At 40.1% G+C, this 27278-nt stretch overlaps 1 protein-coding gene across 3 annotated transcripts in view; it reads right to left on the reverse strand.

Moving 5' to 3' along the window:
- The window catches only part of MAST2 (microtubule associated serine/threonine kinase 2), a 208734-nt gene that overhangs the window by 25730 nt on the left and 155726 nt on the right, over positions 1-27278 (reverse strand). For 2 of the 3 annotated variants that reach the window (XM_068963766.1, XM_068963764.1), the window contains exons 6-7: positions 4411-4486; positions 106-184 (exon numbers count right to left, since the gene is read on the reverse strand). In XM_068963766.1, coding sequence (XP_068819867.1) covers positions 106-184; positions 4411-4486 — 155 coding nt within the window. Of the gene's footprint in view, positions 1-105; positions 185-1956; positions 1978-4410; positions 4487-27278 lie in introns of all 3 variants that reach the window. The other variant, XM_068963765.1, reaches the window with a different exon arrangement.

Here is a 27278-nt window from a genome sequence, read left to right on the forward strand (position 1 = left end):
TCAGCCTCATCCCAAACAACCTCTCTGAGCTGGGCTTTGGAGAAAAAGTTGAGAACCATTTCACAACACTGTAGGGTGAAGGAAGTACAGCCACAGGCTACTTACTGAGACAGTAGAGCTAGGGGTGTTGGTTCCATAGCCTGAAGAAGGCAATGAGGCCAAAGACCAGCGCCGTCCATCAGTCCTATGTAAGAAATGAACGTTAGGCAGTTTCTACCAGACCCCACCCTGAGCCCAGGACCTGCCTGTCTTTTGATCAGTTTTTTGGGGACAACTAATTCACTGGTGGACTCTTTCTTGTCTCAAGACTGTACTGTTTGGTCCAGCATATGCGTTCATATCTCTCTCCTTCATGGGGCCTATTGTTCCATATTTTCCACTGAAAGACAGACATCTCTGACTATAAAGGAGTCCATAACTTTAAATAAGAACATCTATTATACAATACTATGGTTTTGAAATAAACATCTTTACACTCTCAGCTTATTCACTTCTGGCAATGACAGAGGATCCCAACTAAAGGCTACATCACATGGAGAGAACTGCCACTGAAATGCTAGTTCCCTTCCTAAAGGTTCTACATGAAGGGCCCTTTGGGGTGCCCCAGGCCACGGGGTTGATAACCAGGAAGAAATGAAACTACCACTTGGGTCTGAGTATGAATCAACAGATAGCAAATAGTCAAAGGCTACCCAGGACCCATCAGGATTGATAAATCCAATCTTTGAGAATGTTTGCCAAAGAGTGACAGCAACCTGATGAATGAGGAGTGAGGTGGTATACCCTTGGCTGTATATGAGACTCTGGGGCAGGCTTCCAGCTGCTCTTTAGAGGATATGCCTGAAGCTCTCATTACAGAGAACCACAGTTACCTGCTTTGCTGTAGAGAAGAAAGATCAAGCAAATATTTGGCTTGACGCTTTTATAACATGGACAAGTGATTCTTTCCTGGATAACAAGATGTACTGTAACAAATGTTCTTTCTTGTCGGGTTTGGGGGTGTAACCTGCTCTGGTTGAAGTTAGAGGAAAACTTCTTTGAACATTAGCAATGGAGGACCTTTAGAAGTTAAGTTCAATACTCTCAATCTTCAGAGAAAACATTAAGACCCAGAGATCAGGGTGGATTGTTTTGTTCCAGGCTTCACAGTTAACAGTGGGTGGGGTGAGGCATGAGAGGAAGAAGCAAAAAAGGAATCAATCTTGCCAGGGCTTTTCTTCTGGAAGCACTCCCCTCCACCCCCAGCAACACTGAGCAGCTTTTCCTACTAGGTTCTGTTAGGGGACAGCCGGGGGTTCCATGCCACATGCACACAACTCAAAATTCACTCCACCCAGGCAGCCAGTCCTGCTGGAACCTAGTCTCTGAGATGAGCCTGCTCAAACATGATGTTCTCTCTGACCTCTCTGCTTGGCCCCGAGAGCTCTACACAAGAAAGCAAGTCAATTCCTGGAAAACAGAGCTCAGTGAAAATGGAGCTAGTCTAGCTCAGGGAGGCATTTCCCAAACCCTTGTCAGATACACTTCTCCACAGGTGACTTTTCCTCCTTCACACGGAAATGGAAACCAACTGCACGGCAGCCATTTTCCTAGAAACTGAGCAGGGACCACCAGAGTCAGAAATGCCACTATGAGGAGGCCTCTGTGTCCTCTGCTGGGTCATCCACTGGGTGACCAAGCAAAGCTGTGGGAATGAGGCTGACTTGTCTCTTCACTCAGAAGCTTGGAACTATTCATCAAATCCTGCCTCTAAGCGTATGAGCATGGAGCCTTGGTTCCAGCAGGCAGAGAGCGCTCCCTTAGGGCCTCTTTACTAGAAATGAAAGGCCAAATGTCCAAACCCACAGTCAGAGAAGACGCATCCCACCCAGTTCTCACCAAGCACAAGACCACACGCCACACTGCCTGGCCATGCACAGCGGTTTCCCAGCCCCTCCCCGCCAAGTCCACCATTACCTGTCTGCTCTGTGGCCATGGCTGTGGTGGAAAGACACACAGTAAAGTGAGAACCAAAGGGAACCAGAGAGACTGATCTGTCTGACCCCTGGCGTTTGGTCTAGCTTGGCAGAGGCAAACCTTTTGTTTAGGAATGTGCAAAAGTTAGAAGTGGAATTGTATGACTAACAGGTATACCCCTAGAGTTTCATTACATCTGTCTTTTGTGTGAGATTCCAAACTAATGCAATGCTATAAAGCCCGTGCTGGACTTCAGTGACAGGAAACACAATTTCTGAGGACTCTGTTTGGCCGGATTGACATCTTCTTCCCCTCCCCTATCAATACCTAACTGCTTTCCCGACTCTGTCTGGTAAGAGGACAGCCTAGCTTTCTGTCTTCGACTCAAACTTTAGGCCACCTAGCACAGACCTGTGTGGCTCTCAGTGGTAATATCAAGCCTCAAAGTTTCCAGCTGATCTATTCCTAAAGCCCACACAATGACGCAGGCACAGGGCACCAACAGAACAAGCTATTCTGCCTGGATTGGTCTACATACCTGTGTTCTCACTTTCAACACGGCAGCCTCCTTCTTATCCTTCAGGCTGGCTTAAAGGTCAGTTCTTCTTAGAGGCCTTACATGACCACCCAGTATAGACTCTCCAGCCTCATTCCCCTCCTACTCTTTTAGGCAGCATCATATTCTTTCCCTTTATGGTGTTTATCATAGGTTGTAACTATATACTTGTTCGTTTGCTTGTTCATGATTCTTCCTCACCACTCATTCAATCAGTAAGCACCAACTGAGTGCTTATTATATACCAGCAGACATATTTGCAACATATTTAGGCATCTCTATTAAAGGTGCTTTGATTCTGGTTACGAGGAAATACAAAGCAAATAAGAAAATACAGTCAGCCCCCCTTATCCATAGTTCTGCATCTGCAGATTCAACCAACAGTGAATCAAAAATATTTAGGGAAAAAATAATCCAGAAAGTTCCACAGAGACAAACCTGAATTTTCTGGGTGCCAGCAACTATTCACACTGTATTTAAAACTATTTACATAGCATTTACATTGTATTGGGTATTATAAGTAATCCAGAGATGATTTAAAGTACAGAAGAGGATGTACACAGGTTATATGCAAATACCATGAGACTTAAACATCTGTGGATTTTGGTATCCACTGGGGTCTTGGAACCAGTTCCCTCTGGATACCCAAGGGTGTTTGTATCAGGCATTGAAAAGTACTAGTTTGAACATCGAACTGGATGCCCTGCTGGAGAATGATGAGGGACTTCTTTATACTATATGGTGAGGGAAGGCCTCTCTGGAGAGCTGGTGTTAAGTAAGCAAAGACCTGAGGGAACAGTGTTCCTTCAAAGGGAACAACAAGTGCACAGACTCTACTAACTCCACTAAGTTTCTAGAAAACAAGGGCTCTGTGTGTCCAGTTCCCACTAAGTACCCAGTCTGTGCCTGGGCTTACTGGGTGCTCAGTAAATATTTACTGAATGAACGGGAAATGACTCAGTATAGAGGACAGTCCTAGGTCCTGCTGTCCCAGCTCTGAGGCAGAGTTCACACACAATCGAGGCAGCAAGTCTGGGACAAATGAGACTTTCAGCTGGGCTGGAAAAGCAGATGCATCCATCCGGCATATTGCTATACTGAAAGCACTCCTTTTCTGGAGGTCTTAATGACAAAGACTGGCTCTAATCAAGAATAGCTTTAAAAATAAAATCAAAGAGCACGAACTCTGCCAAGCAAGAATTGTAGAGATGTTCTGAAAAGTAAATAATTTGTATAAGAAGACTGGACACATGGATTGGATGGACTCATGTCAATCAGCTCAGTACTTCTCCAGAGGCCAGGCAGTGGGCTGAACTGTCAAGACTGTTCCCATGTGCTGGAGACAAGTTCATATCACTTCTGGAAATGAGTGAAATGTGAGGAATACAATCATGGCTTTTCATCACACCAAATCTTTCTAAATTCATGGGAGTATAAGTGAAGACCTGGTAGTCTCTTTATCCTCAAGGAGAGAGGCATAAATGGCTCCTTCCAGCTCCCTGGAACTAGCTGAGTTAGAGGAGGAAAAGTGTAACTTTGGGTCCTCCTGGGAGGAGAGTCCATCTTTTCATTAGCACAGCTCTCAATCAAGAGTATAATGTTTCAGAACATACCCTCAGGAAACCAAGGGTTTCTGTTTAAGATTGTAAAATAAATCCACTTCTAATATCTGCTTGCCCATTTGAACACTCAAATGCAAACACCTATGGTGTTTGGAAAACAAAGGTTGAATAAGATAATTATGACCTGGGCGAGGAAAGCAGGAAAAGAATTCTGATGGCTGGCAGATCGAAGGTAATACACTTAGAAGGGCAATACCTCAAAGGAGGAAGCTGACATTTAACTGACATTCATGCAAATACCACACATGTTAGTCACAGAAGAGTCTATCAACTTACCTACGGGCAGGAACAAAGGAAAAGTGAGCAGGTGCATTTGGAGAGAAATTCCGGGGACTATCCAAAGGACTGTTACCTGTAGACAGGGAAAGTAAAAGAAATCCTCTGTGAGGTTTGCTTCTGGGGAAGGCTGAGATGATAACCTTTAGAAAAGAAACCATCCCCTAGCGTCGGCAATGAGCACATATGATTATTTTTCCAGGCCCACCATTAGTTTAATGATTCTTTGCAAAAGTTTGGTAGCCCAGAGGGTTTTCCCTTGTTCCCAAGTTGCCTATAACCCATCTATGCTTCTCAGACATCTGTTCTTGATCTAGCAGCAACTTGACAATTTCCCGTCCTCCTTGGAACACCTCAGGTTCCAATCTGCCTAGTCAAGGTAACCCAACTTCGCAAAGTCCTGAACTCATTCAGGGCACAGCACACAGCCAAACACTCAACACTTCTCAAAGGGCAACGGGACTGCTGGTCTGAAAGGCTCTTGCACATATATTCTGCACACTGCATCCAAGGGGCTAACCCAGAAATATGTGTGTCTAGGGGAAAATGAAGTTCTCAGGTGGGGACTTAGGAGAGTGGTGGTCCCCAAGTCTGCAAAGAATGCCCAACCCTTTCACAGGGTAGGAATTATCTCCATCTCTCTGTTAGTTTTCACATGTCCCCTACAACTTGTAAACTTATCACTCAGAAGCTTTGAACAAAACTGTGTGCTTCTGTTTACAATAGCCAGGACACGGAAGCAACCTAGATGTCCATCAACAGACGAATGGATAAGAAAGCTGTGGAACATATACACAATGGAATATTACTCAGCTATTAAAAAGGATGCATTTGAATCAGTTCCAATGAGGTGGATGAAACTGGAGCCTATTATACAGAGCGAAGTAAGTCAAAAGAAAAAACACCAATATAGTATATTAAGGCATATATATGGAATTTAGAAAGATGGTAACGATGACCCTATATGCGAGACAGCAAAAGAGACACAGATGTAAAGAACAGACTTTTGGACTCTGTGGGAGAAGGCGAGGGGGGGATGATTGGAGAGAATAGCATTGAAACATGTATATTATCATATGTGAAACAGATCGCCAGTCCAGGTCTGATGCATGAGACAGGGTGCTCAGGGCTGGTGCACTGGGATAACCCAGAGGGATGGGATGGGGAGGGAGGTGGGAAGGAGGGTCAGGATGAGGAACATATGTACACCCATGGCTGATTCATGTCAATGTATGGCAAAAACCACCACAATATTGTAAAGTAATTAGCCTCCAATTAAAATAAATTGGGAAAAAAAATTGTATGCTTACCTTAGTGCTAAGAACCACAATTGCCAAATCTAAGCCTGCCATACTTCTGTGGTCCAATTGCCAGCTGGGGGTTGGTATTTAGGAGAAGCTGTCAACATGTCTCTACCCAAAAAACCATGTTGAAGTAACCACCACACTCCATGATGTGCTGATCACTCAGCTAGTCCCCACCCACCACCCCACTTCTGTGCTCACCTCTATGAACACACACTAGCTATGAGAAACAGCAGCTACCCAGGGACCTGATAGTTCAGCAGGCCCTGGTTTCCTCTTGGACAATTTATTTTTTGTATAGGGTATGATGTTCCAAAGTGCCACGAAGCTGCCCATGAGTTTCTCATTATCTCCATTCAACAGGCATGGGTGGCACTCAATGTCTTTCTATACTGATCTTCCGGGTGGCTCAGACAGTAAAGAATCCACCTGCAATGTGGAACACCTGCAATATTGGGACGATCCCCTGGAGGAAGGCATGGCAACCCATTCCAGTATTCTTGCCTGGAGAATCCCCAAGGATGGAGGAGCCTGGCAGGCTACAGTTCATGGAGTCACAAAGAGTCGGACACAACTGAACGACTAAGCACAGTACTGATCTTAGAAAAATCAGTCTCTCAAACAACGGCTCCCTACCCCGTGCAGTACCTCTGTATCAGTTATATAAAGACACTCTCTTTAGGAGAACTAATGAAGAAGAGGCATTTTCAGCTTCTACTCATCCCCTTGCCAGGGAGCCCCAGTGAGGTGCACAACCTTATGCAGGAGATCTGCTCTCAACTCAGTACCAGCTCTGGGTTTCCTGTGGGTTGAGGGCTACCTCTTATGGTTTATCCTACCTCCTGGCTAGCATATGTCACCAGGGTGTGAGAAAAGTGATTTAGAATAGCTGTTTCCTTGCTGCTGCTGCTAAGTCGCTTCAGTCATGTCCAACTCTGTGCGACCCCATAGATGGCAGCCCACCAGGCTCCCCCATCCCTGGGATTCTCCAGGCAAGAACACTGGAGTGGGTTGCCATTTCCTCCTCCAATGCATGAAAGTGAAAAGTGAAAGTGAAGTTGCTTAGTCGTGTCCGACTCTTAGCGACCTCATGGACTGCAGCCTACCAGGCTCCTCCATCCAGGTAGGACTTAGTTTGATCCCTGATATGTAAAGCTAGATGCCCTTTGTTGGTTCCCAAAACCACCAATCTGCCCTGAATATGAATATCCTACAAACAATGACCAGCCTTCCAAGGACCAGGTGTGGTGATGGTTATTGAAAAGAATATGAAGAATCTTCCAGGAGCTCACAGCAAAGCTAGGGATTCACAGAACACACACATGCCAGAAATGCCTAACACTAAAAGGAAAAAAAGTTGCAAATAACAACAATAACAAAAACCAACACATCACTGAGGTGTGTGACAACTTCAAGCAGAATCATAATCCTTAAAGGATAAGAGAGTGGAGGATGCAGAAAACATATTTGAAGAAATAATGGCTGATGGTTTTCTAAATTTGATGGAAAAAACTATAAACCCATTTTATCTAAGAATCTCTAAGAGAAAGAGGAAGAAATATATACCAAAGCACATTAGAATCATATTGCTCAAAACTCATGATAAAAACAAAAATCTTAAAAGTAGTTGGGAGGCAGATTGAGAAGGGTAGGAAAGACATGTTTAGACAGGAATAAAGACAAGGATTATAGTAGACTTCTCACTGAAAATAATGCAAAAGGATAATGAAATAACATCTTTAAATTAATGGGAAAAAACACAAATCCTACCAACCTGGGATTCTATACACAGCTACTGTGTAATAAAGAACCTGGTGGCGTTTGTCCCCAGTTCCTAGGAAGGTGCCTCTGCTGCTGCTGCTAACTCTGTGCGACCCCATAGATGGCAGCCCACCAGGCTCCCCCAGCCCTGGGATTCTAAATCTTTGCAATTTCCCAAGTGATAGGAGTGTCTTCGTTATTCATGGTGGGGCCAGACAGTTTATGCAAATAAGATGAGGAACCAAGGGAACAGAGAGCTGAAGCTTTAAGCCATCTGATACTACTCTGGCCTCCAGGGGTGCCAGAGACTGAGTTCAATCACATAGCCAATGAATCAATCAATCATGCTTATATAATGAAACTCCAGAAAGCACTATGGACGCCAAAGCTCTGATGAGCATTCCTGGTTAATAATACTCTGCATATTGTTACACATCAGTGTGCCAGGAGAGCGAAGCATCTAGACTTCACGGAGAGAGGCACCAGAAACTTCACACATGGGACCCTCCCAGACTTCACCTTAAGTGTCTCTATTTTTACAGAGATATATTAAGCGGCTGGTTCTTAATATATCCTTTTTGCTATAATAAAACTGTATTTGTAAATATAGTTCTTTTATGATTTCTGCAAGTCATTCTAGCAAATTATTAAATCTGAGGAGGCAGTGGGAACACCGAACTTGTATCCAGTTGGTGAGAAGTATGAGTGGCCTGGGAACTGCCAATCATGCCAGTGATGTCTAAAGTAATGGCAGTCTTGTGGAGGACTGTGGCCATAACCTAAGTTCTGCCCAGTTCTGGGCAGTTAGTGTCAAAAGTCACTGCACCAGTGAAAATATTCTTAAAAAAAAAAAAAGGTGAAATAAAGATATTTTCAGATTAAAAAAAAGCCAAACAAAATCCTCAACAGAAGGCCACACTACAAGAAATAGTTTCAAAATGTCCTCTAGGCACAAGGAAAATAATACCAGATGGAAATATGGATCTACACAAAAGAATGAAGAACACTGGAAATGTTAACTACATGGGAAAATATCTAAGATTTTTTTCTTATTATTTAACTGTCTTTAAAAAATAATGTTTAAACAAAAATAACAAGGTAATGTGAAGTTTATATCATATATGAAAATAAAAAGGTTGAAGACAGTATAAAGGCTGGGAGGGTAGAAACGGAATAGTATTATTTTTATGCTACATGTGAAGTGGTTTAATATGGTGATAAAAATGTATATTATACATGCTAATCCAACTACTAAATAACGGAGAGTTACAGCTCATAAGCCAATAGAGGATATAAAATAAAATTAAAAAACACTCAGTCTCAAATGAAAGAGCAAATAAAGAAAAAAAACAGATGGTACAATAAGAAAATAAACAGGAAGATGATAGATTGAAACCAAAACATTATCAACAACAATAGTAAATGAAATAGTATGGTGGTGGTGGTGATTTAGTCACTAAGTCGTGTCCAAATCTTGTGACCCCATGGACTATAGCCTGCCAGGCCCCTCTGTCCATGGGATTCTCCAAGCAAGAATACTGGAGTGGGTTACCATTTCCTTCTCCAGGGGATTTTCCCAACCCAGGAATCAAACCCAGGTCTCCTGCATTGCAGGCAGATTCTTTACCAACTCAGCTACAAGGCACCAATTAAAAGATAGAGATTACAAGCAATAAATGCTGGAGAGGGTGTGGAGAAAAGAGAACCCTCTTACACTGTTGGTGGGAATGCAAACTAGTACAGCCACTATGGAGAACAGTGTGCAGATTCCTTAAAAAACTGGAAATAGCACCGCCTTATGACCCAGCAGTCCCACTACTGGGCATATACACCGAGGAAACCAGAATTGAAAGAGACACATGAACCCCAATGTTCATTGCAGCACTATTTATAATAGCCAGGACATGAAAGCAACCTAGATGTCCATCAGCAGACGAATGGATAAGAAAGCTGTGGTACATATACACAATGGAGTATTACTCAGCCATTAAAAAGAATACATTTGAATCAGTTCTAATGAGGCGGATGAACCTGGAGCCTATTATACAGAGTGAAGTAAGCCAGAAAGAAAAACACCAATACAGTATACTAACATATATATATGGAATTTAGAAAGATGGTAACGATAACCCAGTATGCGAGACAGCAAAAGAGACACAGATGTATAGAACAGTCTTTTGGACTCTGTGGGAGAGGGAAAGGGTGGGATGATTTGGGAGAATGGCATTGAAACATGTATAATATCATATATGAAACGAATTGCCAGTACAGGTTCGACGCATGATACAGGATGCTTGGGGCTGGTGCACTGGGATGACCCAGAGGGATGGCACGGGGAGGGAGGTGGGAGGGGGATTCAGGATGGGGAACACGTGTACACCCGTGACAGATTCATGTTGATGTATGGCAAAACCAATACAATACTGTAAATTAATTAGCCTCCAATTAAAATAAATAAATTTATATTAAAAATAGATTGTAAGACTGGATAAAAAAGAAAGAACTTCTTAAAGAAAGTATTGATATTCATAATATTGCAAAAAAGAAAAGATTGATCTCAGATATTTCACTGATAAATTCTACCAAACATTTAAGGAAAAAGTAACACCAACTACTTACAATCTCTTTCAACAGAAGCAGAAAGAATATTTCCTAACTTGTTGTATGAGACCAGTGTTACCCCAATACCAAAACCAGATAAAGACATTACAAGAAAGGAAAACTATAGACCAGTATCTCTTACAAACACAGATGTAAAAATCTTCAACAATACATTAGAAATATAAAATCCAACAATGTATAAAATATTATATATCATGATCAACTGGAATTTACTCCAGGTATGCGAGTCTGGTCCAACATTTGAAAGTCAATTAATATAAGCTACAACAACAGACTAAAGAGATAAAAACACATAAGTGCATCAACTAATACAGAGAAAGCATTTGACAAAATCTAACCCCCATTCCTGATAAAAACTCTTAGCAAACTAAAAACAGGGGGGAACCTCCCCAAATTTGGAACTTCCCCAAAGTAGATAAGAACATCTTATCTACTTCTGTAGATAAGAACATCTACAGAAGCTATGCTGCTAAAATCAGACTTCACTGTGAGAAAGTGGATGATTTCCTTCTCGGACTGAGAACAAGGCAAAGGTGCCCCCTCTTACCACTCCTATTCAACATCATAGTAGAAGTGTTAGCTAGTTCAACAAGACAAGAAAATGACACAAAAGGTAAACAGATGGGGAAGTAAGATATAAAACTGTAGATGAGATGATTGTCTATGTAGAGATTAAAGAGTCAGTAAGAACCAAAAAATTACTCTTGGAACTAATAAGCAATTATAGCAAAGTCACCAGATACAAGATACATGGCTAATATACCGTACAAGTCAATTGCTTTCCTTCATAACCAGCCATGAAGAATTAGTAGCTGAAATTAAAAACAGTTATACAATTAACACAAAAATGAAATGCTTACATATAAATCTAATAAAATATGTATACAATTTATATGCTATAAATAAAACTGGTTAAAGAAGTCAAAGATCTAAATAAATGAAGTGATACTGCTTGCTCATGGATTGGAAGATGTAACGTTGTTAAGCTGTCAGTTCAGCGCTTCCCTAGTGGCACAGTGGTGACGAATCCACCTACCAATGCAGGAGACGTGGGTTCAATCCCTGGTTCAGGAGGATCCCACATACCACAGAGTCACTAGGCCCATGCACAACTACTGGGCCTGTGCTCTAGAGCCCAGGAGCCACAACTGCTGAGCCAGTGAAGCCTGAGTGCTCTCGAGCCAGTGCTCCACCACAAGAGAGGCCACAGCAATGAGAAGCCTGCACCCACAACTAGAGAGTAGGCCCAGCACAGCAACGAAGACCCAGCACAGTCAGAAGTAAATAAATAAAATTATTTTTCTACAAAAAGAAGTCAGCTTTTCCCACCCAGATCTATGGAGTCAATTTTAATCAAAATCCCACCAAACTAGTTTGCAAATATAAACAAAAGGATTCTAAAGCTTACCTGGGAAGGCAAAGTAACCAGAAAGTCAACACAATACTAAAAATAAATAAATAAACAATAAAGTTAGAGGACTGATATAACTTGATTTCAAGATTCACTATAAAGCTATAGAGATCAAGACAGTGTGGTATTACAGTCTTGCAGTGGTTAGAAAGAAAATCACATTACAGAAAGTTAATCAGGACGAAAAAGCAGAGGGTGATGTCTAAGATGAAGGGATAAGCTAAACCTCAGAAAAACAACTAAATGAAGTGGACACAGGCAACTTTTCAGAAAAAGAATTCAGAAAAATCACAGTGAAGATGATCCAGGATCTCAGAAACACAATGGAGAAGATGCAAGAAATGCTTAGCAAAGTCCTAGAAGAACTAAAGAACAAACAGAGGTGAACAATACGCTAGAAGGAATCAAGAGCAGAAGAATGGAGGCAGATGAATGGGTAATCTGGAGTACGGAATGGTGGAAACCATCACCTCAGAACAGAATATAGAAAAAAGAAAAAAAATAAAAAATGAAGACAGCCTAAGAGACCTCTGGGACAACATTAAACACACCAACATTCACATTATAGGGGGCTCTGAAGGAGAAGAGAGAAGATACATGGAGAGATAATAGCTGAAGATGTACCTAACATGGGAAAGGAAATACTCAACCAAGTCCGGGAAGCACAGAGAATTCCAGGCAGGATAAACTCAAGGAGGAACATACTGAGACATATAGTAATCAAACTGAAGAAAACCAAAGACAAAGAGGAAATATTAAAAGGAACAAGGAAAAAGCAACAAATAACATACAAAGGAACTCTCGAAAGGTTATCAGCTGATTTCTCAACAGAAACTCTACAAGCCAGAAGGGAACGGCATGATATATTTAAAATGATGAAAGGGAAGAACCTACAACCAAGAATACTCTACCTAGCAAGACTCTCAATCAGATTTGATGGAGAAATCAAAAGCTTTCCAGACAAGACAAAAAAAAGCTAAGAGAATTCAGCACCACCAAACCAGTTTTACAACAAATGCTAAAGAACATCTCCAGGCAGGAAACACAAGAGAAGGACAAGACCTACATATAATAAACTCAAAACAATTACGAAAATGGTAATAGGATCATACATATTGCTAATTCCTTAAATGCAAATAGATTAAATGCATCAACTGAAAGATGAAAACTTGCTGGGTGGATGAAAACATGTGCATGTATGCACTTCCACTTACCACATCACTCTACTTAACCTCTCAAACTGTATGTAATTATTTTATATTGTTAGGTTAATCATGTTTCCATTATAGCTTGCAATTGTAGTTATCTTTTTATTTTTTCATCCGGCTATTGATTGTGAAAACTGATAAACATTTTTTACTATTGTGGTTATGTAACTATTATTTGCTTAATACCACTGTATCATTATTAGTCAACAGAAACTAACAGAATTCTTTATTACTAAAACTACCATTTAATAGAAAAACCTGTAATCAAATTATAAAATCCAGATGCATTTCAGAATTATCTTGGACTTTTTTGAAAAATACAAATGCCCAGGTATTACTTTTTTTCTCCATAGCTCCAGATGTGTTCTAATGAGCAGCCATGTTTAAAAACAACTGGATTACATTATGATCTTTCACTTTTATCTAGTTTGTTTCACTTTTTCTACTTCATATTCAGTACTCCCATTTCATTTGGTTTGTTTTTCAATTTCTCCATCTCTTTTGTTGTTTCTCAAGCCTTTATCAAATGTAGCAGTAAAGTTCCTATATACATAAATATATAGAGAGTATGTATAATATATATATTTTAGAAAATTTATGAGTTTTTGCGTGGCTAAAAAATGTATGACATTTTGATTTCACTTGTTTGACTTAGTGTGAATAGAATGCTAAATTTTAAATTTTTATTCACTCAAAACTTTGATATAGTTCCACGTATTTTGGTATCCAGTATTACTGTTAAAAATCTGGAAAATTTATGGTCTTAGAGATTAAAAAAATCTGAATGAAGCTTGAAATTTCTAATTCAATTCTGACAATATAAAGAAATACTATGTAAAAAAAAGGCAGGAAATTAGCATGTGATACAGTATTATTAACTGAAGTACAGATTTTGTTCAAGTTTCACAAAACTTTATGCTAGTGTCCATTATTTGTTTTCATACGTTATTTAAGAGCCCACATTATATTTAATTGCACTGAGCAGTTCCAGCTGTATGCAACAAATTCTAATAAATTCTCTTTTGATTATTATTCTATTATAAATATTTTCTAATTTTCCTTGTTATGACTTCTTAGATACATTCATTATTTAAAAGTGGAATCCCAAATACATGGGATTTTTTAGAGTATCTTTGATATTAATTTCTCACTTTGATATTAATCTCTCATTAAATGCTTTCTTCTCTGCAATCACCCTCTGCGTTTTTTCAGTCTTCTAACTTCATTGAGGCTTTCAATGGCTAAGTCAAAGATTTCTCTTGGTAAATGTCATGTTGTACTTGAAAATATGTTGGTAATTTTCAAATATCTTTTGATATTGACTTCTAACATTATCCCATAGTGATGAGAGAACAGATTCTGTGATTTCAATACCTTTAGCCTATCAAATGTCTGCACCTTGTTTTATGCCCCTGGATATGTTCCAGCGTCTCCTAGTTCATAGTCTAGGGGAACTTGAATAGAATTTGTATCCTACTGTTGTGTGAAAATAAGTCTTATTTATGTTGAATTGGTTAATAGTGCTTTTCAGGTCTACTCTATCGTACTCCTCTGTATATTCATTCCATTAATTTTTGAGAGTTTGATATTGAAACTCCAACTAAAAGTCTTAATTTATCTACTTAAAAAATAATTGCAATATATAATGGAACTTTTTTCCGTAAAAAAGACCAAAAAATCCAATAAAAGAAATCTGTGTTTTTTTAAAAAAAAAAAAAAAGATAGTGTGCTATGGGTGAAAGAACAGATACATAGATGATGGAACAGAACAGAGTACCCAGAGATAAAGAAATGCAACCATATTCAACTGATCTATGATAAAGGAGCTTACACAGTTCAACAGAGAAAAGATAGTTTTTCCGTGAATGGTGCTAGAACAATCAGATGTCTGTATGCAAAAAAAAACCCACAGAAGAATCATCTAGATACAACCTTTCACAAAAACTAATTCAACATGGGTCACATAAATGATCCTACTATAACATCTGCCTAAATATAAAGCACAAAGCTATCAAACTTTTAGAAGATACATAGGGGAAAAGGAAGTGACCCCAACTTTGGTGATGAATTCTTAAGATATGAAACCAAAAGCACGATCAATGAAAAAAATTAATAAGTTGGACTGCATTAAAATAAAAAGCTGCTCTGCAATGCACACTGTTAAGAGAATAAAAAAGACAAGCCATAGACTGGGAAAAAATATTTGCAAAACATGTTGTATTTTGGATACAAAAGACTTGTATCCAAAATAAACAAAGAACTTTTAAGCTCAACAATAAGAAACAAACCAATTTTATAGGGCGAAAAAGATCTGAACAGACATCTTACCAACGAAGATACACAGATGGCAAACGAGCACATGAAAAGTTGCTCAACATCATTTTTCATAGGGAATCATAAATTAAAACCATAAAGGGATGCCCATACACATCTATTAGAATGGCTAAAAAACTGACAATATCTAATACTAATAAGGATGTAGAATAACAGGAACTTTTTCATTGTTAGTAGGAATGCAAAATGGTATAGCCACCTTAGAAGATAGTTTGGCAATTTCTTATAATGCTAAACACAGTCTTATTGTATAATCCAGCAACTGTATTCCTAAGTAATTACTCAGTTGAGCAGAAAACTTTCTGTCTACATAAAAACTTGCACATAGAAGCTGATAGCAGCTTTATTGATATGTGCCAAAACTTGGAGCAGCCAATGTATCCTTTAGTAGGTAGATGAATACAACTGTGGTACCTGTAGACGATGAAATTACTCAGCACTAAAAAAAAATCAGTTATCAAGTCATAAAAAGATGGACAATGAATGGAGTCTAAAGGCAAAAGGAACTAGATATACATACTCTACTCCAGTCTATAAAGATGCTTCCCGTGGGACTATGGGGAAAACAATTTTGACACTGGTACTGTGTACAGTGGAATTGAAAAACTAAATATATATGGATAATGGGTGGTTGGAGCCAAATTTTCATCATTTGAGTGGAAATTTATAGGGTCGGGAAGATCCTGGCACCCCACTCCAGTATTCTTGCCTGGAAAATTTCATGACCAGAGAAGCCTGGTGGGCTACAGTCCATGGGGCTGCAAAGACTCAGGTACAACTGAGCACCTGCGCACTCATCAACCAACCTGACCTAAATGACACTTAAAGAACATTACCAAACACATTCTTTTCAAGTAAACATGGAACATTTACTAAGATCATCTTCTGGCCTATAAAACAAGAAGATCCAATAAATTTTAAAGAATTCAAGACATACAAAGTATGTTCTGTGAGCATAATGAAACTTAATTAGAAATCATTAATAGAAAGACCTCTGGAGAATCTCCAAATATTTGCAAACTAAACAACACACTTCAGAATAACTTGTGGATGAAGGCAGAAATGCAAAGCAAAATTAGAAAAGCATTTTAAACTAAATAAAAATGAAAATATATCAGTTAAAGCAGTTTGATAGCAAGAAAAACATACCACTACATAAATACCTGTACTAGAAAAGAATGAGGGCCTTCCCTGGTGGTCCAGAGGTTAAGAATCTGCTGTGCAATGCAGGGGATGCAGGTTCGATCCCTGGTCAGTGAACTAAGATCCCACACACCATGGAGCAACCAAGCCTATATGCCACAACTACTGAGTCCATGCCACAATTAGAGAGTCCATTAGCTGCAAGGAAAGATCCTGCACGATGGAATGAAGACTGGACGCAGCCAAGTAAATAAATATTTTTAGAAGAAGAAAAGTCAGTTCAATGACCTCAGTTTTTATCTTAAGAAATTAGAAAAAGAAGAGCAAATGAAACCCAGAATAAAGAAAATCACAAAGATAACTGAAGAAATCAATTTAAAAACAAAGAAAGCCTATTTAACCTGAACTATGTATGTCCTCTTTCTCCTCTGCTTGCCTATATTTGAACACTTGATGGCATTTACCAGAATTAAGGGCACCATATGGTATACATCTTTGTTTCAGTGTCAATGAGGTAAGTACTTATTAATTTATCATTCTCTCATAGCTCAGTCAGTAAAGAATCTGCCTGCAATTCAGGAGAAGTGAAGTGAAGTCGCTCAGCCGTGTCTGACTCTTTCTGACCCCATGGACTATAGCCTACAAGGCTCCTCAGTCCATGGGGTTTTCCAGGCAACAGTACTGGAGTGGGTTGCCATTTCCTTCTCCAGGGGATCTTCCCGACCCAGGGATCAAACCCGGGTCTCCCGCATTGTAGGCAGACGCTTTACCATCTGAGCTACCAGGGAAGCAATGCAGGAGACCCAGGTTGAACTCCTGGGTCAGGAAGATCCCCTGGAGAAGGAAATGGCAATCCACTCCAGTACTCTTGCTTGGAAAATCCCATGGACAGACGAGCCTGGTGGGCTATAGTCCGTGGGGTCGCAAGAGTCAGACACGACTTGGCAACTAAACCACCACCACCACCACCACCAAGGTTTACACATCTGTTCATTAGAACATTTTAGAGTTGGTTCACAATTCAATGTCTTATATACCAAACATTGCCAAGATCACAGAATGGAAATGGCTTGCAAGTAATGGGAGTCGTCGCCAGGACATATCCAAAATCAGGCCTCTAGGTGTGAGACCGTAATCTCTGGTAAAAAGCATCCGTGTTTCAGGGGTAAATAACAATGGATTCCTACCACCTGGAAGCTGATGAAATAATAAACTGATTATAACAAGTATTCTTCCCAAATGGCCAGGCTCCAACATATTTTTCAAAAAAGATACTATTCTGACACCAACTGGGTGTACTTCAATTCTGACACCAACCTCAAAGAGTTAGTACAGACCCAACAGGTTAAGGGCAAAGTCCTTAATAAGACTGCCTCACTTTCTACATCAGCCATTTATCTTGGGAGGAGGGAGGTACCTGTACTTCTGACCTACTGACTATAAATCTGGAGGTTTCCATGTCTGCCTTCCTTCCAGCTACAATAATTCACTAGAACAACTCACAGAATTCATATTCATATTCATCATTACATTTTATTAGAGAGGATGCACACAGGTGAAATCAGGAAAGGAACACAGAGCTCCTGTGCACCCTCCTCGTGGAATCTGGGTGCGTCCTGCTTCCTGGCACAATAAATGTGTTCACCAACCAGGAAGTGCTACTATAGTGCTACTATGAGATTTGGTGTCTACAGTTTTCATTGGAGTTTCACTACGTAAGAACAATTGATTAAATCACTGGCTAAACAATGAACTCAATCTCCAGCTCCTTCCCCTCCTCATGAGGTGGGGCTGAACCAAAGTTCCAACTCTCTATTTATGTGGTTGGTTTTCCTGGTGACAAGACTCCATCCTGGAGCTATCTAGGGGGACACCTTGAGTTACTTCACTGGCATAGACTTTCTCAGAAAATTCCAAGGTTTTTAGAAGCTCTGTGCCAGGAACCTGGGATAAAGACCATAGAAATTATTTATTATATAGAAGCTAAGGTCTAAAATGTTTGTGCCTTTTTCTCTACTTTCCAATATTCATTTTATCAAGAGACCAAAAATCACTAGTATGAAGACTATGACAGAATAAAATCAGTATAATTTGAATTGGTCTTCTTTTGAGGGAAGATCAAGATGTGAACATTTTGAAGACAATAATTAAATTGATTCTTCTTATTGACTTACATCCACAATTCTGGCTCTAGGGGAAAAAAATTACATCATTGAAAGTAACTTATCCTTGAAAACAGTCAGAAATTGCTCAACAAGGAGAAAAAATCTGATAGAAAACCCAGCACCCCAAGAAGCAGGTTTTTTCAACTTCACCAAGGAGCTGGAAGAAATTGTTAAAAGACAAGCAGTCATCCATCCCAGAGAAACAAGCTATAATAAAAGATAAATAGAACTGGGAGCTGTTACCTACAAATTGGCACTTGCCATCTACCTCTACAAGGATCAAAGTATGAGCCACTGCACTGCTGATCATCAACATCCCCTGAAAGGAATTCAGGGTGGAGATCAGAAATGAGGCAATCTGTGTTCTGGGAAAATCTGGCAGAACAGGTCTTCATATAGTTAGGTATTTTCAAGAGAAAATTTTATGAGTCCAGTTCATGCACCTCCTCATATCTAGAAAAGCACTAAAATCCTTCCTGGTGATGACTGTTCCTCGTGACCAGCAGTAACCTTAACAAGACTGGCAGAAAACTTCTGCAAAAATATGTGCTTGATTGCATCTATTCCCTGCTTCACCAAAATCACATATACACTGACCTTTCCCCCCCATCTCTTTGGAGCAGTTTATCCAAGCTATCTGAGATGCTATTTCCTGGGCTACAGTCCTCATTTTGGTCCTCATTTTGCCCCAAATAAAACTTAACTCACAACTCTCACGTTGTGCATTTTTTTCAGTTGGCAGAGCAATCAGCTGACCTTGAACCAGTTGCTTCATTTACACAGTTTAACTAGTAATAAAGTAATATAATTATATAGCAAGCACCTATATAAATACCATCCAGGTTAACGATGCCATCTTCCAAAATGCCTTCTTCTAGTCAAACCTTTCCAGTCAAAGCCCCTCCCCTTTTCCATTAAAGGTAAACACCCTGACTTTTATGGCAATCATTTCTTTACAGCTTTACCAACTAAACAGGCATCCTTAATACCTGAGTTTAGTTTTTCTCAATTAAAAAAGTTGAGATATAGAGAATTTCCTGGTGGTCCAGTGATTAGGACACTGTTCTTTCACTGCCAGCCCAGGTTCAATCCCTGGTTAAGGAATTAAGATCCCACAAGTTGCCTGGTGTGGCCAAAAAAAAAAGATGCAATTCACATGTAATAAAATTCCTTTTAATGTGCACAGTGTAGCAGTTTTAGTACATTCACAAAGTTGTGCAAACATCACCACTATCTACTTCCAGCACATTTTTATCACTCAAAAAAGAAACGGCCCCTGTGAACAGTCATTCCTCATTCCCCTCACTCCCAAGACTCTGGCAATCACTAATCTACTTTCTGTTTCTATGGATTCACCCATTCTGGACATTTCATAGAAACGGAACCATACAATATGTGACCTTTTGTGCTCTAGTTTGTTTTTAAACTCACCTAAGAAAATGCCAAACTGTTTTTGCAAAATAGATTACCAATGTATGGTTCCACCAGTAATGCTTAAGAGCTCCCATTGTTTCATATACTTATCTACACCTGGTTCTGTCATTTTAATTTAAGCCATGTTTGATGGTAATAGAATGGTATTTCACTGTGATTTTATTTTGCATTTCCATAATAACCAATGAGATTAAAGTATCTTTTCACATATTTATTGGCCATTTAGATTGCTTTTGTGAACTACCTGTTCAAGTCCCTTGGCCATTTTCCAATCATACTATCTTTGTATGTCCTTTACAAAAAACTCGCTGTATGCATTACCAATTCTCTTTCTGTCCTTTTTAAAAAATAAATATGTTCTACTGTATATCTTCTAAAAGTTTAGTGTTTGGGTTTTCACATTTAAATATACAATTCATGTATATCAAATTTTCATATGTGTACTTTAAATATCTTACCATTTTATTCATTAATTATATCTTATAGAAGCTGAAAAAAAATTTTTACCATTCACCTGGAATTGATTTTTGTGAAGTAAGAGCTAAGTCTTTCAATTTCCCCATATGAATGTCCAATTGTTCCAATGTTGCCGCTGTCATATATCAAATGGCCACATATATATGGATTTGTTTCTGGGATCTTCTTTCTTCTTCCCCTAAATCTATTATTCTCTTCAATTTCATTTAAGGGTGTCATCACTCATTAATCATCTGAACAGGAAATCTGGAGACAATTAGTTTTAATTCCAGCTGATCTGACCACATAACTTTTCCCTTCTAGTACTCCCTTGCTTACATCTTGACAAAGGCCGGGGCCTCTAACTGGTCTTTTTAAAATGCCAGCATATCTTTACTTTTGTATTTCCATACATCCTGGACATACATTTAGTATAGCCCTTAACAAATTAGGTGAAACTTGACTGTCCCTGTGGGCACAGATTTCCTTGCAGCTTTCTCAAGTAATGACTGCTTGCTTTCACCCTCCCCTTTGTACCACTGGGCCTTAAACATGGGGTAGTACCCTGCTGGCTCCTCATATTCTCTTGCCAGGCACTCTCCAGCCCTACTTCTCTCTTGAAGTCAAGATTAATATATTGACATGCCCATGCCAGTGCTTAAAAGGCATCTCAAACTTAACATATTTAAGGGTTCCAAGGACCTGAGGTCCTGGAATCAAATGACTGATTTTGGGGGATATTTCTGATGGCATAGGAGAAAGACTGGGTTAGTACTTGGAGAGAGGGAAGAAGGAAACTAAAATTATGGAAACAAAGTCTAAATATATGGTACAGGGCATATGTGACCAAGGAAGTTTGGAGGAGAAACTCACTGGAAGATAGGTTCAAAGAACTGCAAGTCCTAAGCACTGAAAAGAACCTCAACATATCTGTATTCAAACTATCAAGAATAACAGAGGAGTTAGAACTGAAGAGTAAAAGTGAGTCAAGAACTAAGATATTTACAGCTGCAATGATGGTATTTAATGATAAGTGATAGTATTTAATGGTATGAGATTCAAAGTTTTGGGGCACTAGGAAGAAGAGAGGGACAATACTGAAAAGACAAGAACATCTACTCTCCCTTTCAGGCCCACTGATCAGAGGTCAGGGGAGGGGGAAAGAGGGCGGCAGACAGCCAGTATTCTAACCTTTCCTTCTTCCCCAGGAGTTCATTAGAACTAGACTGATGGACTGAGTCCAAACGGTACATTGGAAGTCCTCAGAGTCAGAGAGGGATGAGAAAAAAAGGTCAGAATAGGAAATGTTCAGAGATTTACAGGAACTAGGAGTGTAGGAGATAGAAGGCTCAAATATCTGGGGGTTCCTGTCAGCCAGGCATAATGAAATTAGCCCATAGTGGATTCAAGACAGATAAGAGACGGGAAGACTGGAAGTGTTAGGGAGTAAAGAGGAGTGGGTTACTGGAGATTGCTCTTGACCCTGCATGACAGGGGCTGAAGGCTTAAGGAAGACACACTTTTAGTCCCACTACACCAGTTTAGAATCAGATGACATGGAACAGACATCATATAAATACACCCACTGACCTGTTAATCTTACTCTGAAAATACGATTCAGCAAGTTCATCCTACACATTTTTAGACAGTCTTTTTTTTCTCAGACAGTCTTTATGCATATATATACTGGCATGCTGCAGTCCACGGGGTTGCAAAGAGTCACACATGACTGAGTGACTGAACGGACTGACTGATGCATATATACAAAAAGAATATGAAGAAGGATGTTTGTTGCAACACTGAATAAAATAGTGAAGAACTGAAAACAATCTAAATATTTGTGCTAGTTATCAATCAGATATTTCTAAAATTCATCCTTTAATACCTTCTCTGTCACAGAGAAGATAATTCCTTTCAGTTCAGTTCAGCTGCTCAGTTCTGTCAGACTCTTTGCGACCCCATGGACCACAGCACGCCAGGCCTCGCTGTCCATCACCAACTCCCAGAGCTTATTCAAACTCATGTCCATCGAGTCGGTAATGCCATCCAACCATCTCATCATCTGTTGTCCCCTTCTCCTCCCACCTTCAATCTTTCCCAGCATCAGGGTCTTTTCAAACGAGTCAGTTCTCATCAGGTGGCCAAAGTATTGGAGTTTCAGCTTCAGCATCAGCCCTTCCAATGAATATCCAGGACTGATCTTTAGGATGGACTGGTTGGATCTCCTTGCAGTCCAAGGGACTCTCAAGAGTCTTCTCCAACACCACACTTCAAAAGCATCAATTCTTCGGGGCTCACTTTTTTTTATGGTCCAACTCTCACATCCATACATGACCACTGGCAAAACCATAGCCTTGACTAGACGGACCTTCGTTGGCAAAGTAATGTCTCTGCTTTTTAATATGCTGTCTAGGTTTATCATAGCTTTTCTTCCAAGGAGCAAGCGTCTTTTAATTTCATGGTTGCAGTCACCATCTGCAGTGATTTTGGAGCCCAAGAAAATAAAGTCTTTCAGTGATTCCATTGTTTCTCCATCTCTTTGCATAAAGTGATGGGACCGGAAGCCCATCTTAGTTTTTTGAAGCCATGATCTTAGTTTTTTCAAAGTTGCATTTTAAGCCAGCTTTTTTACTCTCCTCTTTCACTTTCATCAAGCCATGATCTTAGTTTTTTGAAAGTTGCATTTTAAGCCAGCTTTTTTACTCTCCTCTTTCACTTTCATCAAGAGGCTCCTCAGTTCCTTTTCGCTTTCTGCCATAAGGGTGGTGTCATCTGCATATCTAAGGTTATTGATATTTCTCCCGCCAATCTTGATTCTAGCTTGTGCTTCATCCAGCCCATCATTTTGCATGATGTACTCTGCATATAATTTAAATAAGCAGGATGACAAAATATAGCCTTGATGTACTCCTTTCCCGATTCAGAACCAGGTCCATTGTTCCATGTCCGGTTCTAACTGTTGCTTCTTGACCTGCATACAGATTTCTTAGGAGGTAAGTAAAAATTAAATTTAATTTTAATCTTAAATTATCTCTTTAAGAATTTTCCTCAGTTTGTTGTGATCCACACAGTCAAAGGCTTTGGTGTAGTCAATGAAGCAGAAGTAGATGTTTTCCTGGAACTCTCTTGTTTTTTCTGTGAGCCAATGGATGTTGGCAACTTGATCTTTCGTTTCTCTGACTTTTCTAAATCCAGCCTGAACATCTGGAAGTTCTCGGTTCACATACTGTTGAAGCCTGGCTTGGAGAATTTTGAGCATTACTTTGCTAGCGGGTGAGATGAGTGCAATTGTGTGGTAGTTTGAGCATTCTTTGGTATTGTCTTTCTTTGGGATTGGAATGAAAACTGACCTTTTCCAGTCCTGTGGCCACTGCTGTGTTTTCCAAATTTGCTGGCATATTGAGTGCAGCACTTTCACAGCATCATCTTTTAGGATTTGAAATAGATCAACTGGAATTCCATCACCTCCACTAGCTTTGTTCGTAGCGATGCTTCCTAAGGCCCACTCTACTTTGCACTCCAGGATGTCTGGCTCTAGGTCAGCGATCACACCATTGTGATTATCTGGACATGAAGATCTTTTTTGTATAGCTTATTCTTGCCATCTCTTCTTAATATCTTCTGCTTGTTTAGGCATTTCATTGAGAGCAAACACATTAAACTTTCCTAGTAGAGGGCGCTGGAGGGACACTGTACAACGAAGCAGCTCAGGGTGCAGTCCCAGCGACTATACCTTCCGTCAGTAGTGTGGCAGTGAGGACAGGCAGGGGTGCGCTGACCTAGTCACATGCTGTCAGCCTTGCATCCTAACCTGACCTAGTGATCACCTTTCCATAGTCCTCCCTGAAACGACACTGTATGCTCCAGGCATGCCCACACTAGTGCCCTGATGGCCTCTGCTTGCCTGGTTCACTCTTTATACCCTAGTGTTTGTCTCCCATGTTGTTCCTGAGGGATATAATATACTCCATGCCACCTACCCTCTGTGCAGGCCCGGATGCTGGCTGCTGTAAAGTGTTCTGGAGAGCTGCCGTGCTGATTGCCACGCTGATTGCTCAGTGGCTACGGGCCAGTTCTGCTCTTCTTTTATTGTCACAGTTTATAATTCTAATAAACTTCATCTGTTTAAATCACTGTGTGGTTTCTGTCTCCTAATTAGGCCCAGACTGCTATAATGTCCATCAATAAGAAAATTAATAAGAATGTCTTTGAAAGGCTCATTAGTGGAATGGACACAGTTGAGAAAATAATCTCTGACCTTGAGGAATGATACTAGAAATTTCCAAAACTAAAAAGAGAGAGAGAAAAAAAGACTGAAATTAATAGAACAGAATATCCAAGAACTGTGGGACAACTACAAAAGGTGTAAGACTTGTGTAATGGAAATGACACAGGAAGAAAACGGAAGAAATATTTGAAACAATTAATGACTGAGAATTTACCCAAATCAATGTCAGACACCAAACCACAGATCCAGGAAACTCAGAGAACACAAAGCAGGATTAAATGCCAAAAAAACTATACCCAGCATACTATATTCAAACTTAGAAAAAAAATCAAAGACAATGAAAAAAATCTTGAAAGAAACCAGATGGTAAAAAGATCTTATCTACAGAGAAGAAAAGAATTATATTCTACTTCTCAGACATCATGCAAACAAGGGAGCTGAGAGGGGAAAAAAACCCACCAACCTAATATTCTGTACTCTACAATATTATTCTTCATAAGTGAAAGAGAAACTAAGATTTTCTTAGACAGTCAAACATTGAAGGAATTTGTTGCCAACAGACCTGCCTTACAAGGAATGTTGAAAGTTCTAAGAGAATTCCCTGGTAGCCCAGTGGTTGGGACTTGGAGCTTTCATTGCCCCAGGCCAGGTTCAATCCCTGGTCAAGGAACTAATATCTTGCAAGCTGTGCCATGTGGTAAAAAAAAACAAATAAAAAAGTTCTAAGAGAAGTAAAATGATATAGGTCAGAAACTTGGACCTACATAAAAGAACAGCATTAGGGGTGAAATTAGTAAAGGTAAAATTAAAACCTTGATATCTTATATTTTTTATTTACCAGATAACAGTTTGTTCAAAATAATAATAGCAAAAACACATTTAACTATGTATTCATAAAAACATTCTATCCATGTTTTTATGCTAATGGATATGTGAAATGAATGAGTGCAATGAAACAAAGGATGAGGGGAGGAATTAGGATTATTTTGTTATTATAAGGAATTTATACTACTTCTGAATCAGTATAATGTTTTTTGAAAGTGGATTTGGATCAGCTGTGAATGTATTCTGAAAAATCTAAAACATACACAGACACACAGAAAAAATAAAGGACAATACAGCTGATATGCTAACAAAGGAGAGAAGCATAAATCATATACAGCGCTCCATTAAAACCAGAAGAGAGTAGAAGACAAAAACAGGAACAAAGACCACAGGCAACAAATGGAAAACAGTAGCAAAAATGGTAGATACGAGTCTAACTGGAGAAGGAAATGGCAGCCCACTCCTGTATTCTTGCCTGGAGAAGTCCATGGACAGTCCATGGGTTCGCAGCGAGTCGGACACAGCTGAACGACTTAACACACACAAATCTAACTATATCAAAGAGCTGGACCATAAAGAAGGCTGAGCACCAAAGAACTGCTGCCTTTAAACTGTGGTGTTGGAGAGTTTTGAGAGTCCCTTGGACTGCAAGGAGATCAAACCAGTCAATCCTAAAGGAAATCAATCCTGAATATTCAATGGAAGGACTGATGCTGAAGCTGAAGCTCCAATGCAAAGAGCCAACTCATTAGAAAAGACCCTGATGTTGGGAAAGATGAAGGCGGGAAGAGAAGGAGGTGACAGAAGATGAGATGGTTGGACGGCATCACACTCAATAGACATGAGTCTGAGCAAGCTCCAGGAGATGAAGCACAGGGAAACCTGGCATTGCTGCAGTTCATGGAGTCACAAAGAATTGGACACGACTGAGCAACTGAACAACAACTATATCAATGCGAGCGTGCTAAGTCGCTCAGTTGTTTCTGACTCTTTGCAACCATGTGGACTGTAGCCCACCAGGCTACTCTGTCCATGGGATTCTCCAGGCAGGAATACTGGAGTGGGATGCCATGCCCTCTTCCAGGGGATTTTCCCAACCCAGGGATCAAACCCACATCTCTTACATCTTCTGCATTGGCAGGCAGGTTCTTCACCACTAGCACCACCTGGGAGGCCCAACTATATCAATAATCACCTTAAACATTTATCAGTTCAGTTCAGTTCAGTCGCTTAGTCGTGTCTGACTCTGCAACACGCCAGGCCTCCCTGTCCATCACCAACTCTCGGAGTTCACTCAAACTCATGTCCATCGAGTCAGTGATGCCATCCAGCCATCTCATCCTCTGTTGTCCTCTTCTCCTCCTGCCCCCAATCCCTCCCAGCATCAGGGTCTTTTCCGATGAGTCAACTCTTCCCATCAGGTGGCCAAAGTATTGGAGCTTCAGCTTCAGCATCAGTCCTTCCAAGGAACACCCAGGACTGATCTCCTTTAGGATGGACTGGTTAGATCTCCTTGCTGTCCAAGGGACTCTCAAGAGTCTTCTCCAACACCATAGTTCAAAAGCATCAATTCTGCAGTGCTCAGCTTTCTTCACAGTCCAACTCTCACATCCATACATGACCACTGGAAAAACCATAGCCTTGACTAGACGGACCTCTGTTGGTAAAGTAATGTCTCTGCTTTTCAATATGCTATCTAGTGAGTGAGTGAAGTCGCTCAGTCGTGTCCGACTCTTTGCGATCCCGTGGACTGTAGCCCACCAGGCTCCTCTGTCCATGGGATTCTCCAGGCAAGAATACTGGAGTGGGTTGCCATTTCCTTCTCCAGGTGATCTTCCTGACCCAGGGATCGAACCCAGGTCTCCCGCATTGCAGGCAGACACTTTAACCTCTGAGCCATATCTAGGTTGGTCATAACTTTCCTTCCAAGGAGTAAGCATCTTTTAATTTCATGGCTGCACTCACCATCTGCAGTGA

The sequence above is a fragment of the Capricornis sumatraensis genome, chromosome 2 (genome assembly GCF_032405125.1).
Source record: "Capricornis sumatraensis isolate serow.1 chromosome 2, serow.2, whole genome shotgun sequence".
In the NCBI taxonomy this organism is placed as follows: Eukaryota; Metazoa; Chordata; class Mammalia; order Artiodactyla; family Bovidae; genus Capricornis; species Capricornis sumatraensis.